Raw genomic sequence first — 20,400 nt, forward strand, 5'->3', positions numbered from 1 at the left:
ATGATTTTTCTCTTGATTTATCTCATATAGCTATTGTTGAGAAAACACCCTTTTGTGGTACTGAAAAACAAAGTGCTGTAGAACACACGAATGAACTTTCTTCTATGAGTAGCTTGTTTTCTGATGATGTCAAGATGCGTACTTACTTCGTTGCTAAAATTTTTCCTTTCTCATTAAAGGATGATGCTAAAACTTGGTACAATAATTTGCCTCCTGGTTTTATTAAAAGTCCAGGTGATTTGCTTGATATTTTCTTTCGGAAATACTTTCCTGCTAGTGCTCAACATGCTGCTTTACAGCAAATTTATAGCTTTGACCAGGAAGATGGAGAGAAATTGCCTGAAGCATGGGCAAGATTTTGCTCTCTTATCAGGGCTCGACCTAGACATGAATTGGAAAAGCATGATTTACTTGATATATTCTATAGTGGACTAACCGTTGAGTCTAGGGCATATTTGGATAGTTGTGCTGGTTGTGTTTTCAGGAAAAGAACTCCAGACGAAGCTGAAGAATTATTGGCTAAAATAGGCCGGAATCATGATGATTGGACTACACCTGAACCAACTCCGACGCCGATATTGAAGAAGAGGGGTTTAATTAAATTGAATGATGAAGATATGAGGGAAGCCAAGAAGTCTCTCAAGGAGAAAGGTCTTAAATCCGAAGATGTGAAGAATCTACTTCCCATAGAAGATATATGTGAGATAATTCCCCCTTCATCCATGATTGAGGTAAACTCCCTTCAACTCTTTACTAGGGAAGACATTCCGTATTCGAAACCTCCTGCTCAATGCTTAGATGAGTTTGATAATTATATTGTTAAGCAAGAAAATTTTAATATGAGAGTAGAGAATCATCTAATGGAAAATTCTCAAGCTATTAGCAATTTGCATGATATTGTGGAGAGAACCTCCAATGATGTTAAGATGCTTGTTAAACATTTTCAAATGGTTCAAACTCAAATTAATCAACTCACTAAAGTGCAAAATGACTTGCTAAAAAATAATTCTAAAGAGAAACATGCTTATAAAGTAACAACTAGAGGCGGTGTCTCTACCCAGGATCCTCTATATCCTGAAGGGCATCCCAAAAGAGTTGAACAAGATTCTCAACGAATTGAACCTAGTGCTCCTTCTAAGAAAAAGAAGAAGAACATAAAAATGTTGTAGAATCCTCTGAACCTGTTAATGATCCTAATAGTATTTCTATTTCCGATGCTGAAACTGAAAGTGGTAATGAACATGATAATGATAATGATAATGATAAGGATAAGAATGATGCTTCTGATAAAGAAGAGGTTGAAGATGAACCTGAAAAGCATGCTAAAAATAAAAAGTATACTAAAGAAGATTTTATTGCTAAGAAACATGGTAATGAAAGGGAACCTTGGGTGATCCACTTAAGGGAAAACTTGCTGCTGTTCTACAAACCTCTGCTCTTGGAGGCCCAACACTGTCTACAGGAAAAGAAGCGTGAGTAGACATCAAACCTCACCATCTTGATATTCAACTTCCCATAGAAAAACTTGATATAGTCTCCATGATTAAACATGAATTTGTTTCCGATTCATCTAATTTGGGTAACCTGTTTTACAAGATGACATTTTATAAGAAAACTTGGAGAATAACTAAGAAAACTGAAAAACTGGTAAGATTGTCTGCGCCTGTTCTATTTAACCTTGATTCCAGGGAGGATTGGTCATTCACAGAAGGTGCACTGAATGCACACATAGAGGGAGGAGGCCATCATGCAAGAGACAACACGGAGGATGCCGAGGAACACCTCGACTCATCATCCGATGCAGCAAGTTCTTCGCATCAACATTTTGGACATGTGGAGCCTCCACGCTTTTCTTCTGCACAGGGACCTCACTATGACTACGCCATGTATGATCCACCGGCGTGGAACATCGACCCTCGCTGGGGTTGAACTCCACTTAGGCCAAAAGCCTAAGCTTGGGGGGAGGTATACCGGCATCACTCATTCTTTGCATATTATGGTTTCTGGATACTTGTATATACTTGTTTAGTTTCTTTAAGTGGTTTTCTAATGAGAGGGAGATGATATTTTGGGAAGTGCTGCCTGAAAACAGATTCTGGATTGTTACCGAAAAAATTCTCAAAAATAGCCAGAAAATTATTTTGCGAAGCCAATTTTTGTGCATGTTCCCCAGGTTGTTATCTAACTTTCATTAGTTGAACACTTTTCGATTTGAGCAGCGGAAGAATTTCTTAAAAATCGATTACTGTACTGCTGTCAAGTTTGACGAATTCCTGCTGCTTTGTGTTTATGTGACTCTTCTAGTTTCCATTTTCTTGTTTTTGCTTTGTTTCTTTCGTAAAACACAAAAAGAACAAAAATATTTCTGTTGTTTCTCTTCACCATTTGCTTATTTTGGTTTCTTGCTTTTATTTTGCTTTATTTGCTATCGTTGGTTTGCTATAAGAAAATCCAAAAAGATTTTGCTTTGTTTGCTTGTTTCCTTTGTTCTTGTTTCCAATTCGAAAACACCAAAAATATTTGCTGTTCTTCTTTGGTTTTGTAAAGTTCATTATGAATTCAATGGTCTTCGGTGGCTGGAGCGTGGTTTTCATTTCATATTATTCAAGGTACACAAGTGAAAGGCAATAATGACGATCTACGATAATTCGACTGTGGTGAGAGGCTGGTATGAAATCTATTTGTTTTCATTTTTGTACATATACTCATCCATGTGAGCATGCTTAGTTGGTTCATGTGAGGTATACGTCATTTAAGAAAGTCTAGTAGTTCATGATCTCTCATGTTTAGCTCCAATTTATTAATATGAGTAGCATGTCATGGATGTTTGCTTGCATTGTTTTATTCATGAATAGGTATGACATTGTGGTATCCTCCTCTGAATAATTCATTTGAATCGACTTGGCACATGCTCACGCATGCATATGACTGAACAAAAGTCAATTAAGCCTCTATGATTTACATTGTTTCAGAGTTCTTGTATCACTTTTATGCCTCCGTTAATTTATTTTGCCGCAAGCATGATTATGACAGTGACTGCTCTCTTGATTTGTCGCTCCCCAGTCTATTGCTAGCCCTCACTTGTACTGAGCGGGAACGCTGCTCGTGCTTCCAAACCCCTGAAAACCAAGTTGTTTCAAAGTGTCCACCATAAATACCTATGCATGGCATTTCAAACCATTCCAAGTAAATTTTCATGCGCTACCTTTAAACCTTCAAAATGCTTCTCAATTTGTGTTAATGTTTTATAGCTCATGAGGAAGTATGTGGTGTTTATCTTTCAACCTTGTCATTTACTTTTGACGGACTTTCACAATAAGAGCTGGCAACGGGGTGCCCAGCCCCAATTAATAACTTCATTAATAATTCTCTTCACATGTTTTTCTCTTATTCATCAGTAAGCAACTTAATTTTGCAAATAGACACTCCTCCATGGTATGAGATTGATGGAAGGCACCCGAGGATTCGGTTAGCCATGGCTTGTGTAAGCAAAGGTTGGGGGGAGTGTCACCCATAATAAAACTAAAATATGTGTGTAAACAAAAGAGAAGAGGGATGATCTACCTTGCTGGTAGAAATAACGTCCTTCATGGGAGCCGCTCTTGAAATTATGGTTGGCGAGGTAGTTGGTGTACCCATTACCATTCGTTGACAACAACAAACACCTCTCAAAATAATTTTACTCCTGTTTTAAAAATAAAAAGCTCTAGCGCATGTTAATCCCTGCATCCCTCTGCGAAGGGTCAATCTTTTACTTTTATGTTGTGTCTCCATCCTTTCTTTGAGCACTTTCTTGAGAGCACAACTGTCATTCTTAGTATAATATGCTTGTCCCAAAATATGATTGACTGTGGTATAACTTTGATGCTTTTATCTTTGACAATCTCTATTTCTAGTCTTTCTATGAACCTCAGAGGTGCCTGGGTATTTATGTTTTGCTGTTCAAATTCGGGCAAGCGAGATACCACTTTATCATACTCTTTTATGAACATTGCAATCCTGTTTATAGACATGATTCATGATGCTTATTATTAATTGTTGGTACCTTTCCATGATTGACATAGCTATTAGATGATCTTATTTGCATGTACCTTATTATGAACCGCCTAAGTGTTAGCCATATCATGAGAATATTTACATCATATGAGAAAATGTGTTCGTGAAAGTTCTTTTATCGCACTCAGTTGTTAACTGAATTGCTTGAGGACAAGCAATAAGCTAAGCTTGGGGGGAGTTGATACGTCCAAAACGTATCTACTTTCCCGAACACTTTTGCTATTGTTTTACCTCTAATTTGTGTATTTTGGATACAACTAACACGGACTAACGCTGTTTTCAGCAGAATTGCTCTGGTGTCTTGTTTTTGTGCAGAAATTCAACTTTCGGGAAAATCCTCGGAATTTATAACAAAGGGCCTATTTTACCAGAAGACTCACGGAGCCAGAAGGGCAAGCCAGGTGGAGGCCCGAGGGCCCCACACACTAGGCCGGCGCGGCCCAGGGGGGGCGCCGCCCTAGTGTGTGGCCCCCTCGGCTGGCCTCCGACGCCCTCCTCTGGACTACTTAAAGGGTTCGATCTAAAAAACGTGAGGACAAAGTCGAAGTCGCCAGAAAACCTCTAGAACGCCACCACATCGCGAAACTCCGTCTCGGGGACCAGAAACTCCGTTCTGGCACTCCGCCGGGACGGGGAATCAGAGGAGATCACCGCCATCATCACCACCGACGCCTCTCCATCGACCAGCCATGTTTCCCCATCCATTTGTGAGCAATTCCCCCGCTGTAGGCTGAAGGGGATGGTAGGGATTGGATGAGATTGGTCATGTAATAGCATAAGATTGTTAGGGCATAGTGCCTAGTGTCCGTAATTGGTACTTTGATGATATTGTTGCAACTTGTTATGCTTAATGCTTGTCACTAGGGCCCGAGTGCCATGATCTCAGATCTGAACATGTTATTGTTTCATCATAATATGCATTGTTTTATGATCTTACCTGCAAGTTGTATACACATGTCGCTGTCCAGAACCAAAGGCCCCGAAGTGACAGAAATCGGGACAACCGGAGGGGATGGCGGTGATGTGAGGATCACATGTGTTCACGGAGTGTTAATGCTTTGCTCCGGTACTTTATTAAAAGGAGTACCTTAATATCCAGTAGATTCCCTAGAGGCCCGGCTGCCACCGGCTGGTAGGACAAAAGATGTTGTGCAAGTTTCTCATTGCGAGCACGTACGACTATATACGGAACACATGCATATGGATTGCTTTGTACTTGGACACCGCTTTATTATTATCTGCAAATGCCCTGCTTTGATTGTTACATGAGTTTCTCTCATCCATGTAATGCCCGTCATTCATCCTTGTGCCTACAGTATTTTAATCCTGCTGTTTACTAAAATCATTACTGATGTCTCTGTTACTCTGCTGCTGTTATTTCACTACTGCTACTGCTATAAACTGTTACTACTGATAAACTCTTGCGAGCAAGTCTGTTTCCAGGTGCAGCTGAATTGACAACTCCGCTGTTAAGGCTTTCAAGTATTCTTTGTCTCCCCTTGTGTCGAATCAATAAATTGGGTTTTACTTCCCGCGAAGACTGTTGCGATCCCCTATACTTGTGGGTCATCACCCTGCCCGAGGGAAGTATATGTATCCATGACGTTCATGTCCCTCAAGAACGACAACGTCGTGGTGGATGGCGAGCGCCGCACCGTCCCCTACGACGGCGCCTCGGGGGCCATCCGCACCATGCAGCCCGTGCGCCCGAGTACTGTACCCACCACATCATCTCCGTCACCGCCGGCGACGGCCTCTACGTCTTGATGCCCGGATCATCCACGCCATACTTCCAAGCTCTCGTCTATGGCCGTCAGCTTGGCTACTGCCGCCCGGAAGATTGGCATTGGCGCCCTCTCCAGTCGCCTTCATTCGATCTCCCGGGTGACTACGTTTTCCCACCCAAAAGACACGACGGTTACTACCACTACCCAAACCCGTATGAGATCGTCGCCTACACGGTGGTCGGCGGCTCATAGATCTGGGTATCCACGGCGGAAGCCGGCGCGTACTCCTTCGACACGGTCAGCGGCGCGTGGAGCAAGCTCGGCGACTGGGCGCTGCCGTTCAAAGGCCACGCCGAGTACGCGCCCGAGCACGGCCTCTGGTTCGGCTTCACCCATGGCGACGAGCGGCTCTGCGCCGTTGACCTCGCGCCGACGAGGCCGCCGGTGCCACTGCGTCAGGTAGCCAGATTGCCGGCACCAAAAAGTGCCGGCAAAGGCACCAAAAGTGTCGGTCAAGATTTTTCAAGGCACAAAAAAATCTGCTGCGTTTATTCCAGTCGAGGTAGGTCTTTGCTGGCATTTTTAGAAAAGTGCCGTTAATTGTATTTTAAGGCACTTCCAAAAATGCCGCTAGTTAGTATTGCCGGCACTTTTGAAAGATGCCATGGAATCTTTTTGCTGGCACTTTCTGAAAATGCCATAGAATCTTTTTGCCGGCACTTTTCGAAAAATGTCACGAAATCTTTTTACTGGCACTTTTCTAGGGATACCATCTAAACTTTTTGCCGGCACTTTTAAAGGATGCCTACAATTACTTTTTCAGGCTTTTAATTCTGGTGCCGCTGATTATTTTCTTAGGCATTTTTAAGGTTGCTATACTGCCTGCAAACATTCAAGCAATCTACAATCAAGCATACATCAAACTCAATAAGTTAAACAATGTTTAAAACCAATATTTCCAAGCAGTCTAGGTCTCAAACCAACATTCTGAAGCATTCAAGGGTTCACAATCGAGGCATCTAACTTACATGACCAATAGGGTTCATCTCCACATCATGAACAACATGGTTTGAAACCATTACATAAAATACACAACAAGGTTCATCTAATAGGGTTCATCTAACTAGCTTCCATCTTACTTGTCTGACCAAAGGTGCTCAATTTTCATCATTTGTTCCCGATTCGCTGCTTGTTCCTCCAATGTCAGCACAGTACCATCATATCTAGAATAAACAGACCAAACATGACAAAAGTAGCAATGTTTCTTACATCAGGGAAGTACACATATTACCCATTGCGAAAATAAAATCAAATTGCAGCAACTAGTAAGTAGTAACACACTAAATTTATCAAGTACATAGGTACCTTGTATACAGAATAGAAAGTATACACATTTATAGTAAAAACCAGTGAGCTCAGGCACTTGTCCTTAACTGACATTTGTTCTGCGCCTCCTCTACTCCTCTGCTCCAAAAAGATAACAGGCAAAAATTCAAGTCAGGTCTCAAAACGAATTCAAGTCAGGTCTCTGAAGAAGATACCAGGCAAGAATTCAAGTCAGGTCTCAAAACGAATTCAAGTCAGGTCTCTGAAGAAGATAACAGGGAACTACATTTGCATCCTACAGTACTTTATTAACAGTATATTATTGCATCCTAATTTAATTGTTTCTGGAAGTGGTATGCTTCTACAGTAAGTTGATTAAAATTCTGTAGTACTCCTAATTTAATTGTTTCTGGAAGTGCTATGCATCCTACTCCTAATTTAATTGTTTCTGAAAGTGGAGTAATTTAATTGTTTCTGAAGTATAAGATGTGCTTCAAATTCTGAAAAAAACTGAAATGTACTCTGAAAAAACGGAGATGTACTCTGGACAGTCTGTTGTGTAGGGGTGGGGAATAGCTTTGAATTTTCTTGCCTTCTCTTCCTTCAGTTTCTTCTGTAAGAGTTGTGCCTCTAGTTGCCTCTCCTTGTCATGCCCTCTTTCGTGTAACATGGGTACACTACTGTTATTTGCAGGAGTAGATTAGAAAAACATTTCACACACATCTAAGTTGTGATCAGACAAGAAAAGTAGACACTAGTTACATTCTAAGTTGACAACTGTTAGAAAGGGGGAGAAAGGGAGATAGCACAGAAATATCCGACCAGCATAACATCTTCCTTGAAGGGCAGTTACATGCAACAAGCTATAGATTGGTAATTACAAGCATCAAGATCAAGTTATAGACTGTCAATGCAGCAACACACCTTGTATAAATTAAAAAGCTCGGAACCAGGGTTGTGTGGTTTCATCTCTATTTATTTGTGTGCGTAGTGCCAATTTTAAAGCCATATATAGCAAGAGGATGTAGTCACACACTCACACTTACCAGTGACAATGTTGTTATGACGGCATCTGTGCTTCTTACAGAGGAACTGGCAACCATTGTTCTGTGCTTTTCCCCTGAGTTTGCTCACTTCTTAATGGATGCACATCTGCGCATGGGAGCCCAGCACTTCCATTTTCGGCCTGTTCATGAAATGTTACACACCAAAAATCAACTACCAACACTGAAGGGGCTAGGAGATTCAGTCCAAACGACAAATGCAGCTTTAAGGCGCATCTCCAGACCTCGACAACGAGACATTCATGATAAAATTACACTATCTTACTCTCGAGTATAGGTGGCACAGACTGCTTATCTTTCAGTTATACTTTCAGTTAACATGGGAGTAAGTAACATGCAGGACTAGTTGCTAGAGTACAAAACCGAAAATGAGATACTTCACGGAGTAAACCATTCTACTCTTCAGGAACCACTCCAACAGAAGTTGATAGGGCACCATTATATGCACTATACAATACCCAATGTGGGCAGTTGGTTCAGGAACCATGAAACATGCCACTGTCCGGGCTTGCATTGCTACTTCCTAAATTAATTAGGGGAAGATTCTTGTAACATGTATGTTTCAGAGGAAAGGAAATAAATAGTTCACTTCTGAACACATTATTACTCAAACATAGGGAGAATATTTCAACAGTAAGTGGCAGTGGTGAGGCTTGTAGTCATACCCGCTTCTCCCGTGGAGTATATCCCGTGGTGCCATTGAGCCTCATCAGTTTCTTTGCATATGTTTAGTACCTGAACAATCCAATATTCAAAGGAAAATAATTGACTAGGCATACAAATAAAAGGAGGTTGCTAATCAATAAATACACAGAAAGTACTAATAAAAACAGTTTAAATAGGAGGTGCTAATTACGATAGCTTCACACTTGACTTGGGTGCAAGGATAGAATTCACCCATGAGATCTGAAAAGTCCGGAGTCGCCTTTCACCTCATTCAGATTCCTAACTGAGGGTACAAAATTTATAGGTGGAAAAGAACGGGAACACTCAATTTAGTATTCATTGTGCAAAATAACATGGTACAAACTCTATATCTTTTAAATCCTCGGTTTGCAAATATGTGGTACATGTATTATTCCAAACAGCTGAAAACAAAAAGAAGCAACATACCATCCTTTTTCAGCATTACTGAATCACCTGAAGCCTTCATAGGTTAGAACAGACATATCTAGCCGATCCATCAGTTGTACTTGTGATGCTGTTGTTTGGGGGTGTGGCCAACTAGGAACATCGGCAACGGGCCAACGGCAAGCGGGCCAGCGACAGTGAAGCTACTGGTAGAATCTGCAAGCAAAATGAAAACCCATTATACTTATTTCTAAAACAGTAAACTATAGTTACGAATTGTGAACTGCTATAGATCGGAACAACCTTTGGACATCAGTAAAATATTCAAATAAAATGCCTATTTCCTGTTTGTAGAATATTGCAGGGAAGCTACGATACATGAAAGCTAAAATATAATCTAGAGGGGACATGGTCACTATGGATGAAGTTCCCATACGTTTAGTAGGTGGCAGCAAGATGGCAGTACCAAGTACTCAGACCAACAGTAAATGGGTTGAATTACATGCTTGTAGATGGTACTCATACCAATAGTTCTCACACTAAATGAAGAAGGATGGACACAAAGTGTATTTGTAAATCTCAGAACAAAATAAAAATAATACTAAGATGATTGATCCTTTCCATGGAAGAACTTTGGAAGAAGGCATCACAAATCCGAGACCTTGTAACATGATTGATATTCCTCCTCGTTCTGATCCAAATGAAGTTTTCTCTCAACTCTTAATCTACAATATAGCTTCCCTATCACTTTGTGTATGGCCAAAAAATAGTGAAAAAGACAAAGACATAACCTTGTTCTGTAATAAGCAACATTAATACACAACTAAAGGGGTAGACACAGAAAGTGCGGAAGATCCAGTCTCTCTTAATATTACTTATATGACTCCCATATAATTCAAGATGTGGTATTCGAATTCAAGTGAACAACCTATACACAAATTGCTCTAGCCTCTTTGAAGAAGAAGCCGAGAATAAGGCTGTTTGGCAAACGCCTCAGCTCTTTTTGTGTCTATTGTCTAAGGATATTGGCACATGCACAGACAGTATGTGTATATGTCAATTTCAAATTAATGAACTTGGAACTGTCTATGATGTACTTTTACTGATAGAAAACTGAAGCTCCTTGGGCAGCGAAACCAGATACTACGGTCTTCGCAACATAGTTTGTGTGTCCCACTAAGGTACAATAAGAGGCTTGTATGTTGTGAAGATCACAGCAGTAATCTTGTGATCTGCTGAGTCAATTGCAATGGAGCGAGCGCAATCAGGTTGATATTGTACAGAGCAGACATTTACCATTGCTTTGACAGTGCCAACACTACCATCCTACAGAGTGCATCAGAAAATGTTACTACAATGTAGGGCAAAATTACCGCCATCACATGCAAGCTCGATAACCACATTGTCATAATTCAAAAGTTGGCATACAGCAAGTGTAATAATAGAATTGCCTGATTCATATTCCACAGCGAAACCATCAGCACTCCCACTAACCAATTTGGTTGGATCTGCAAGTGAAAAGTCTACTGATCACACTCATGTTCCCTTATTTTAGTGAGATGGTTACGTACACAAGAACCATAAATTCGTTCAAACCTGATACTGCAAGAAGCGATGGTCCACGCAGCTAGCAACATACTACATTTGTGCTTCCTGGTGGTAAAGTTTGAAAATGATTCCATCAGCATATTGCATAGATATTAAGATGGAATCATAGACACAATTAAAAGATTCCAAATTTAATTCTTAAAAAAAATCTACTGAAACAAATTTAAGGTGAAGAAGAGCAGCAAGAACATCTATATTTGGAAATCAGAGCTTCTAAAACTCAAAATTAGACGAGCCCTTGAGCAGCAAATGAACCAAGAAAGCATATATACATGGAGATCGTCTTTGCAACAAGATGATGTGTCTGTGATTTGAATTGCCTACAGATATATTTGCACGTCACTGCTGAGGATCGCCATGGCGTGCGTCTTATAGCGTAATTACATAAGTAGGGAAACACATGATAGAAAGCATACATGATGTAAAAAAATGAATCCTGCTTGACAGAACATTGTAGTGGTGACCAGGAATTTTGTGGATAGGTTCAGGGTTACTTAACATAAGAGGTTGTCTGGTCATGTCCAGGAATGACCTTCTTGGCAGAAAAATAGTGTTGTATTTTAAAATGTATATACATGTTAATAACCTAGGTTGACCACCGATTTTCTTTCCATATTTTCTAATCACAAAAAAATCCATTTTCCCATGTGTTTGTAATAACCTCACTCTTAATGGAACATGAATGGGCACCAAGCGGTCAGCACTTCAAGAACTAAGTTAGCAAAAGAGAAAATCTGGAGTATCTTAAATTCATACTGTATAATCTCCTGATGAAGAAGACTCATTAATATCAATGGCGTGATCAAATACATGAACATTCAGGGAAGAAATCTGATATACTTATACTTAAAAATTAAGAAAAGGACATCAGGAGCAAGTCTGTGACTGCTGTCCTCCCCGTCCATTAGCAAGCTTGTGGCTGCAGAAAAGTGCCCAGCTTAGATGATAGCATCACGAGATCTGGACACCACACATTGTGAATTTGGTAGTATAACAGAAAACATCAATCTAGCGAGCCCACCCAAGGTGCATCTACTGAAACTTATTGTTAGGCATCAAAGCATGGAAACGACATTCATATGAGAGCCACTATCTGAAGATGAGGGGATGAGAGGTCTCACCAGCTAAGTGGGTGGTCTGGTCGGCGATGCTCGATACGAACCGCTGGTTGTCAACGATTAGGCCTTGATTGTCGTGGTCCCTGGCGATGTTGCGGTCCTCGAGGGCGCCCACGGCGGGGTACAGCGCAGGACCCCTGCGTGGGATGGGGACGATGGCGTCGTGTGAGGGCTCGTCGCAGTCGGCGCCAAGCCACATGGCAAAAAGACGGAGGAGCAGGAGCACGCGGTCGGGGGCGGGGGCGAGAATCATGCCGCAGATGTGGTAGGGGAGAAGCACGAGGCGTGGCGGCACGGGAACCGCGGCGGCGACCGTGCCGAACCATTGCTAGGGTTAGCCGTGGCGTCCCTCTCAGGTGCAGAACGGCGGGGCGCGAGTCGGGATCCAGTGGAGAGGTACAAGACGCAGTTCGCTCAGTGAGTAGAGGCGGCGGACGCGGCCGGCGTCGGACGGCACGGCGGCGCCGCATCGTGGACGGAAGAGAGAGAGGTGGGTGCTGGAGAGTACGGAGGGGAGAGGATTACGAGAGAATTGGGTCGGGTCACTGGTGGCATGTCTGTTCGTTTTTGCATTTAGACCCTTAAATTTCCGGAAAATAATGCTGGCACTTCGATAAATGCCAGTAATAATCAAGCCCTTATTGACAGAAAATTTGGAACTCTCAACTTATTGACACTTTGTTTCAGGAACAGATGGCGGAAGAAATAAAAAACACTCCTATTATTACTACTCAGGATGAAGATTGCCTTTGCTGGAAACTAACCCTTGCAGGTAAATGTAGCACCAAAAGCGCCTACAAAGCATGTCTCGAGCGACTGTTTGAACAGGGGGAGCCGACGCCGAGACAGGTCAGTACTTCTACCAAACAATTACTTCAAACTATTTGGAAGAATAGCAACATTATTCCCAGAATAAAAACCTTTGGTTGGAGAATCATAAGACAAGCCATTTCCTCGGGCGCCAGAGCGGGTAAGTACAGTAAACATATAAGCAAACTATGTTGCAGATGCCATTTGGAAGAAACAGATCAACATCTATTTTTCTTGTGTGCTTTTGCTAGAGCGGCTTGGTTTATGAACCCATAGCACTTAAGAGTTGACCAATTTGCTTCTCCATCTGATTCTATATCTCAGATTCTTACCAGACTTCTCAATATGAATCACCCCAATGGTACTATTGAAAATATTCTTATTTTTATGTGGTGTCTATGGAAATCTAGAAATGATTGTCTTTTTAACAAAAAAGATTCTACTCCTCTCCAGATTTACCAAAGGACAAATGCTATTAAAAAAAAACCTGGAGCTTTTGGATGTTGTACAGGTATCAGGGAACAAGATACAAGCTAGGTTGAATACACAGGGAAATCAAACCAGACAGGGCAATACAATCAGGTCGGATTTACAGATACAAGGAAGCAAGATCTTCACGGACGCGGCGTGGAAAAGAAGGAAAGCACAAGATACTCAAGAAAATTGCAAGACCGGAATTGGAGTCTACTGTCAATTTCCCGGACAAGGTCGAGAAGAAACAGTCATGATTCAGGCCTCGACAACATACTCTTCTTCGCCATTGCTTGCGGAAGCTGCTGCGCTTCTGTTTGCAACAAAAGTTGCTTCCCAGGTCCAAGCACAAGGAGCTACATTTCTTACTGACAACCTAACTCTTGCAAGAGCAGCTTCAGCGACAGCACTTACAAGTGATCAGGTACCATGGGAGCTTAGGCAACAAATAGCAGACTATAAAAGAGTTTCAGAAGAACTGCAGTCCAAGATCTTTCACATAAATAGAAATCTAAATGGAGTAGCCCATGATTGTGCACAACAGGCAATTCGACGACCAATGTCTTTGCCTATCTTCACTTGTCTACATTCAGCTCACAGATGTATAGGCTCTTGTCCCTTTGCTCTTTCTTTCCAAAACTTTGAATTACAGGGATATGTACTTCTTGATGTACTCTGCTTATGAGCTGAATGAAAATATGGCACCCCCGGTGCCTTTCCTTGTTCAAAAAAAAAAAAAAATCAAGCCCTGACGGCAACCTCCTAAAAGTGCCGCTAATTAGGTAGTAATCTAAGGCACTCACCAAAAAGTGCCCCTAATCAGTAGCATTGAAGGCATATTTCTAAACTGCCGGCAAGAAAGTGCCGGTAATCCGGACACGTGAGGTAGTGCGCGTGGGAAGATGATCCGCCTCGTCCTGCAGAATGGACGACCACTAAGGCGACACGCGTTCTGCCGCTGGGCTCCGGCAGGCTGTGCGTGGCCAGGTTCTTCTGGAGAAGGAAGACACGGGAGAAATCTCAAATCTGAGTACTTTGCTGTGCTCGCGGGTGTGGAGGTTGTCAAGGACGATGCCGGCACTGGAAGCCTCCAGATGATCAAGCACAAGGCAAAGCGTTACGGCTTCGGCGAAGACCTCGTCGAACCCTTGTGACGTCACAAAATATTTTAATTATAGATATATCCAACTCTATGAAAAATCAAAACTTATTTTAGATTGGAGGGGATAGAAAAAGAAGGATCAACAAGCCATCAATAAAGAACATGGTGAGATCCAGGTACATCCAAATTTAGACAAAATTAAGATAACTTTTATTGAATAGAGAGAGTAATTTTTTTTTGAAATGCAGAAGTTATCCTGGGCTATATATTCAAGTGATACATGAAGGTTTTATTCCATTTATTCAGCAAACATTGGCAAAAGCCTTACAACGAAACAGACATACCGAAATAGACCAAACAAGGTGGCAACACACAACCTACTAGCTCATCGATAGGGGACAAACAAGGCCTAGTTCCCTGGCCATACCCATCGTCGGCTCACCGACAAAATAGAGAGACCACCTCATGCGCACGCTTCGGAAGTCGCAATCGCCTTCTTCCGCTAACCCATCTCCATGCTGTAGAATGAAGCAAAGGCCCTCGCCAGGCCTGCCACCAACACCACCATTGTGCCAAAGAGCACCACCGCTATGCGCTCGAACACCTACGCACTCGCGGTTGCCACTGAGACCCCTCGGCACCATGTCGTCGAGTCTCGCCAACCAACATAGCTTGAATTCACCTGCTGCCGTGCATAGCACCTATTGGACAAGTCATGACTCAACGTAGCACGTTGCGGTTAGGCATGATTTGACATCTCCATCAAAGACTTCATGCAAGAAGACACGCTGCTCCATCTCTTGCCTCTTCCCTCCAACGTTTCTCCACGAACGATTCTGCCAAGAGGGCACATGACACCGCAACGCCTCCATCGTCCGATACAGACCAGCTCTTAGGGTTTCCCTGGAGCAGCATGAGTGGGTTGACAAAAGTTGATCGATGATGCCTTCATCAAGGTAATGATGTAGAACGATGCCATAGACCTCCATCACTGGAGTTGGTGAGAGACTATGTCTCCCCAACTCACGGTCGGGACTACAGTCTGCATGACATATCTCGAGAATTGCCAATCTAGCTTTGGGCCGACCACCACCGCCAAGCCTAGGGTCGCCACCCCAGGCGTCCTCGTGATGCGGATCAAGACCAGGAGCACCACCGCGAGCTGAGGCCGACCATAAAGTGTTGGAGGTTGAGCGGCTGCCATGGCTGCCGTCCAACGCGATCGCCACCTACCGATGCGTCCGCAGTTCTACTGCCATACTCCGGCCGCCGTTGCCCCACTACCACCATCGAGGAGTCCGAGATCAGGCTCGCCACCATGATTTGAACCCCTGACACAGAAGGAAAAGGCCGTCGCCGCTGCCTGGCTTTGCCCTGGAAACACTGCAGGCAGCGGCGGATGGGAGGCGAGGGCATCGCACCGGAGCGGGGGTGGGGTTAGGCAGAGGGCCCAAAACATTGGCTTATGGCCATGGAGAGAGTAATAAAGCACCTTTTATCGAAAAAGAGAATGCAGGGACTAAACACAATTAATTAACATGCCTACTTTTCCCCAGGATAATTATCAAGAACTTCTACAATTGATTGTGTTTTGGTTGTTCATCATTAATCAAATATGGAGAGATTTGACAAGGATTTCCGATAGTATAGAATGGCAGTTCTGGTCTAGCTGATCAAATCCTTGCGTTCTGACAATGGCCTTCAACCTCTCGCGATCTTTTACGATGTAAGCGAGACAGCAATTCTTCAGCTGCAGGCAGCTGTGTCGATCCGCGAACTCGAGAGCGGAACACACCGTGTTGACATCTAATGCCTTGCTCAGTTTCCTCTCACATATCAGCTTCAGCCTCTCGATGCCGTATCGATCAGCCGCGATGAGCAAGTCTTTCGTCATGTTTGCCGCGTCTTCGGTGGTCTCCTCCATGAACGCCGGCGTGGACTCATCATACATGTACTGTAGCAAGATCTTGAAAACATCAGCATCTATGTCCACGACGCGGATGCTGCTTTTCTTGCTCTCCATCATGGAACCGCACAGCAGCGCGCGGAAGACCGGCGACCGCGCCGCGAGCACGCACCGGTGTGCCTTGAACTGCTTGAGCCATCCAATCTTGATCGTGATATCCGTCGCGACGCCGGTCTCCAAAAGACGGCCGAGATGGTTGTCCAGCTCGGCGGGTGGTACGGCTACATCTTCTTCTTCCTCGTTGTCGTTGTTGATGAGTTTGGAGGTAATGACATTGACGGCGCACTTGATCACGAGACAGTCGTCCTTGATGCACCCAGACGCGGCCAGATCGGTTTTGGACATGTAATTGGGGTAACCCCAGGTCTGAGATTTGGCTGAGAATTTGACAGTGCCAGTCCTTTCGATCGTACCAGCTGTCCCCGAGGTGGGGTCTTCCAGGCAGAAGGACATGGACGTCACGACCTCGTCCTTGACGACGGCGGCGTTCAGCAGCCGGAGGAACACAGAGACGTGATCTTGGAGAGACCCTTCCTTTTTCTCGCCGTCAGGTAAGTATGCGACAGCCCAATCATGGCCGCCCACACGGAAGGTCGCTGATTTTATGCGTGTGTCGGTGCCTTTGAGGAGAGAGTGCCCGACGACCCTCAACCGGTGCACGCCGGTGGCGGCCACCGATTGGTGCGTGGAGGACGTCTCGTTTACCATGGCCGGCGCACGTTGCTTCCGGCTTACCTCGCGTCGTCAATGGACGGAACCACACGAACGTCTTGCTAGATATATCGAGCCTATACCTACTGAATCGTTTATATACTAATCATACAGGCGCACGACTTCTAAACGGGAAATTAGTGGCGTGCACAAACATCTACTCGGATTACAATACAAAGTAGTGCACGGTAGTAGAAATCAGAGTTTTAGCATAGCCCGCAGTAGTCTTAAAAAATTCTCCAATTTGCACTTAGGCAGAATTAGTTTGTGGACAGTGCAACTTGGAGCCATTTACTCACGCACATGGCAAAATACTAATATCAATTGATCTAGTACTATACTAAGAAACATTGACAATTCATCGGAACACAAATACTTGGAGTTGGCCTCGTCGCCAAGCAATATATTGGGCATGGCAACCACGACTATAAGCCATGCTGTTATCACCAGATTTTAACCAAGTCAGGAGGTGGGCCGTGATTGAGATGGGCTTGGAGAATATACACGGGAAATATTCATGAATCGGCCTCGTGCAAGAGTTTGGGCTAGATTGCCCGTGTATCTGTAAATTATAGTAGGTTATGTGTCGGTTAGAATTAAAAGATAGAGTTTAGCTCGTGCACGGTTGGGATTATTCCCAAGTTAGAAAGTCTACGGACTATAAATATGTATCTAGGGTTATTGAGAAAGGAGGACGATCACGTTCACAACAAACCAATCTAGGCGCATCGCCACCCCTTGTTTCGAGGGTTTTTTCCGGGCAAGCGCTATGCTGCCTAGATCGATCTAGGCAGTATCTTGTTTATTCGTTGTTCATGTGTTGCTCGTACTGAAGTCTTTTTGATGGCGAGCAACACCATTATCATAGATATATTAGGGTTTGCATCGATATTTACTTGATGTATTCGCTTAGCTTTGCTATCCCTAGATATCTAGCTGTCCTTACACCTATCTTAGGTGTCAGGACAGCACCCTGCTTAGTCTTTGTTTAGTGGATCCGATCTGTTACGGTTGTTCCTTGTTCTTCAAGGATTAGTTTAATATCCATATGGTTAGGCCTTGCAAACGGGTTGAAGGATCCAGTAGGGCGTGAGGTACGGTTTGCTGATCCTAGAAGGGATGTTCCGAAGATCAACTTCATGTTGGTTTTTAGGCCTTTTCTAGGGTTAATTTTCCGTCATCTTTCGAACCTGTCAGGCTCAATCACGTGTAAGATGTTCCGGTTGTGTGGTGAAAACCCTAAATCGTCGTAGATCGTTTTAGCTTAGTATTGATCAAGCAGGACCACCATGTTATCGTAGAACCAATACGAATCATGGGTGGATCGGCTCCATGAGCCGATTCACAGGATAACCTGAGAGCCGATCGAGGCTCGTATTTAATGTTTACGTGTGTGCCATGCAGGAAACTAGTCGAAGCAATCCATCACCTTCCTGACCAGGTATAGGTCAGGTGGCACGCCCTTGCACCAGCTTGGACGTGTGCTGGAGCATTGCGGGCCGTCGCCCGAGGGACCAGGGCCCACCAGCAGTCCTGGGAGCCTCCCGGCTCTACGTGTTGCCCGTCGCTGCTCGCCGGTGGGTTTTGGTGGTCAACACATTCTGGCACGCCCGGTGGGACACTCTTCTACGTCAACTGCATCAACATCTGCATCAGGGATGGCGGAAGACCCAGTCACGTACGAAGATCTGACTGAGGAGTACAAGAAGAAGTATGACGAGATCAAAGCTCTCTTCGAAGCCGACCTCATCGGCTCTTTCCAGAGGACCCGCTCACACGGCATTAGGTGGAAAGGGTTCTCAGCTGAAGGCGCTCTCGATGAGGTGGATCTGTCTACTGCTTCAGAAGAACGCACCAGAGCTCTACGCTAGGAAGTTAACTACATGGTAGCTTATTCGCTACACCGTCATTCCGAGAGCCTGGTGAACGCTTTCGAGCGCGTTGCGCTTCGCGTGGTCCAGGAAATCATGAAGCATCAGTACTCTCCGTTAGGACCTACACTAGGGACTCACCAAGGAGAGATGCCGCTCTACACCAGACCGCAACTGCCGTTCTCGCTAGCAGCTCCAGAGCCGCCGGGTTCACCGGCGTTCGTCGTCTACAAGATTGGAGGCGACCCTGCTGATTACCAGTTCATGCTGGAACCGCCTAAGGAAATCCCGCATGGATACACGTGCATATACGTGCCAGACTGCAACAACTTGGCGCGCACGAACCAGACTACAGCAGGAGGAAGTTCTGGAGCCACAAGAGGAATTTCTGGAGCCACAGGAGAAATTACTGGAGGAGACGCCGAGAAGCAGGCGTGGCTGGCTAAATACGCCACCCCAACAGATCAGCAAAATTCAACCCCTGCAGCTCCTACAGTGGACCAGATCAGCGCAATCTTGAGAGACCAGTTCGGCATGGTGCCGAAAAGAAGGGCAATCGGCTATTCCAAGCCGTACCCCAACGAGTATGACGTGATTCCACTGCCGCCCAAGTATCGGCTCCCTGAGTTCTCAAAGTTTAGTGGCTCAGAAGGCTCTAGTTCAATTGAGCATGTAAGCTGATATTTGGCACAGTTGGGCATGATCTCAGCATCAGACCCGCTACGCGTAAGGTTTTTTGCGCAGTCTCTCACGGGATCGGCTTTTGGATGGTACACCTCGTTGCCACCAGATTCAATACGGACATGGAAGCAGATGGAAGAGCAGTTCCACATGCAATATCATTCAGAAGCTTCCGAGGCTGGCATTGCCGATCTGGCACAAGTACGACAGAGGCGCGGAGAAACAGTGGCAGAATACATTCAGCGCTTCAGGGACGTGAGGAACCGATGCTATTTGGCTCGTTTGAATGAGAAAGAAGCGGTTGATCTGGCAGTGGTAGGTCTCGCGTCGCCGATCTAGGACATGGCTTCCCAAGCGGAGTACACTTCACTGGCGCATATGGTTCAAAAACTTTCATTGTATGAACAGCGCCACCCAGAATTCTACCAGGACAAATTCAAACGCGCGATAAGCCTGATTGAGACAGAAGAGGATGAAGACTCTGCAGGAGACCAGGAAGTAGCCGTGGCTGAATGGGCTCGGGGGGCAAACCCCGTGTCCTGCAAGTGGGTTAAACCACAAGGTCCTGCAAAAGGGTTTGACTTCGACGTAAGCAAAGCTGAGCAAATTTTCGATCTTTTGCTTAAGGAGAAGCAGCTGAAGTTACCCGAAGGCCATAGAATCCCCACGGTACAAGAGATGAACGGAAGGCCATACTGTAAGTGGCATCATTCGTTCACCCATACCACCAGCGACTGCAAAGTGTTGCGTCAGCAGATCCAAATGGCGATAGAACAATGCCGCCTGATTTTCAGCCAGTATGCCATGAAAGTGGACAC

General features: G+C 44.3%; 2 protein-coding genes across 19 annotated transcripts; both read right to left on the bottom strand.

Annotated features, from left to right (window-relative positions):
• Window positions 1-6,697: 6,697 nt before the first annotated feature.
• LOC127308447 (uncharacterized) lies at window positions 6,698-12,540 on the bottom strand. Of its 18 annotated transcripts, XM_071821518.1 has the most exons (10): window positions 11,974-12,537; window positions 11,693-11,771; window positions 10,841-10,897; window positions 10,739-10,752; window positions 9,287-9,460; window positions 9,030-9,122; window positions 8,839-8,908; window positions 8,156-8,295; window positions 7,149-7,789; window positions 6,698-7,006 (listed from the first exon to the last, which is right to left on the bottom strand). In XM_071821518.1, exons 1-5 carry the CDS (start codon window positions 12,221-12,223, stop codon window positions 9,357-9,359), a joined length of 504 nt encoding a protein of 167 aa, XP_071677619.1. In that variant the 5' UTR covers window positions 12,224-12,537; the 3' UTR covers window positions 6,698-7,006; window positions 7,149-7,789; window positions 8,156-8,295; window positions 8,839-8,908; window positions 9,030-9,122; window positions 9,287-9,356. The 18 variants fall into 18 exon arrangements, 16 of the variants coding, with proteins under 16 accessions (XP_071677619.1, XP_071677618.1, XP_071677616.1 ...); XM_071821517.1 differs by lacking the exon at window positions 9,030-9,122; XM_071821515.1 differs by having other exon boundaries at window positions 8,839-9,122.
• A 3,422-nt stretch (window positions 12,541-15,962) lies between these two features.
• On the bottom strand, window positions 15,963-17,027 carry LOC127310636 (BTB/POZ and MATH domain-containing protein 1-like). Its single transcript, XM_051341292.1, has one exon. It carries the CDS (start codon window positions 17,025-17,027, stop codon window positions 15,963-15,965), a length of 1,065 nt encoding a protein of 354 aa, XP_051197252.1.
• Window positions 17,028-20,400: the final 3,373 nt, after the last annotated feature.

This window comes from Lolium perenne, chromosome 6 (genome assembly GCF_019359855.2).
Source record: "Lolium perenne isolate Kyuss_39 chromosome 6, Kyuss_2.0, whole genome shotgun sequence".
NCBI lineage: Eukaryota > Viridiplantae > Streptophyta > Magnoliopsida > Poales > Poaceae > Lolium > Lolium perenne.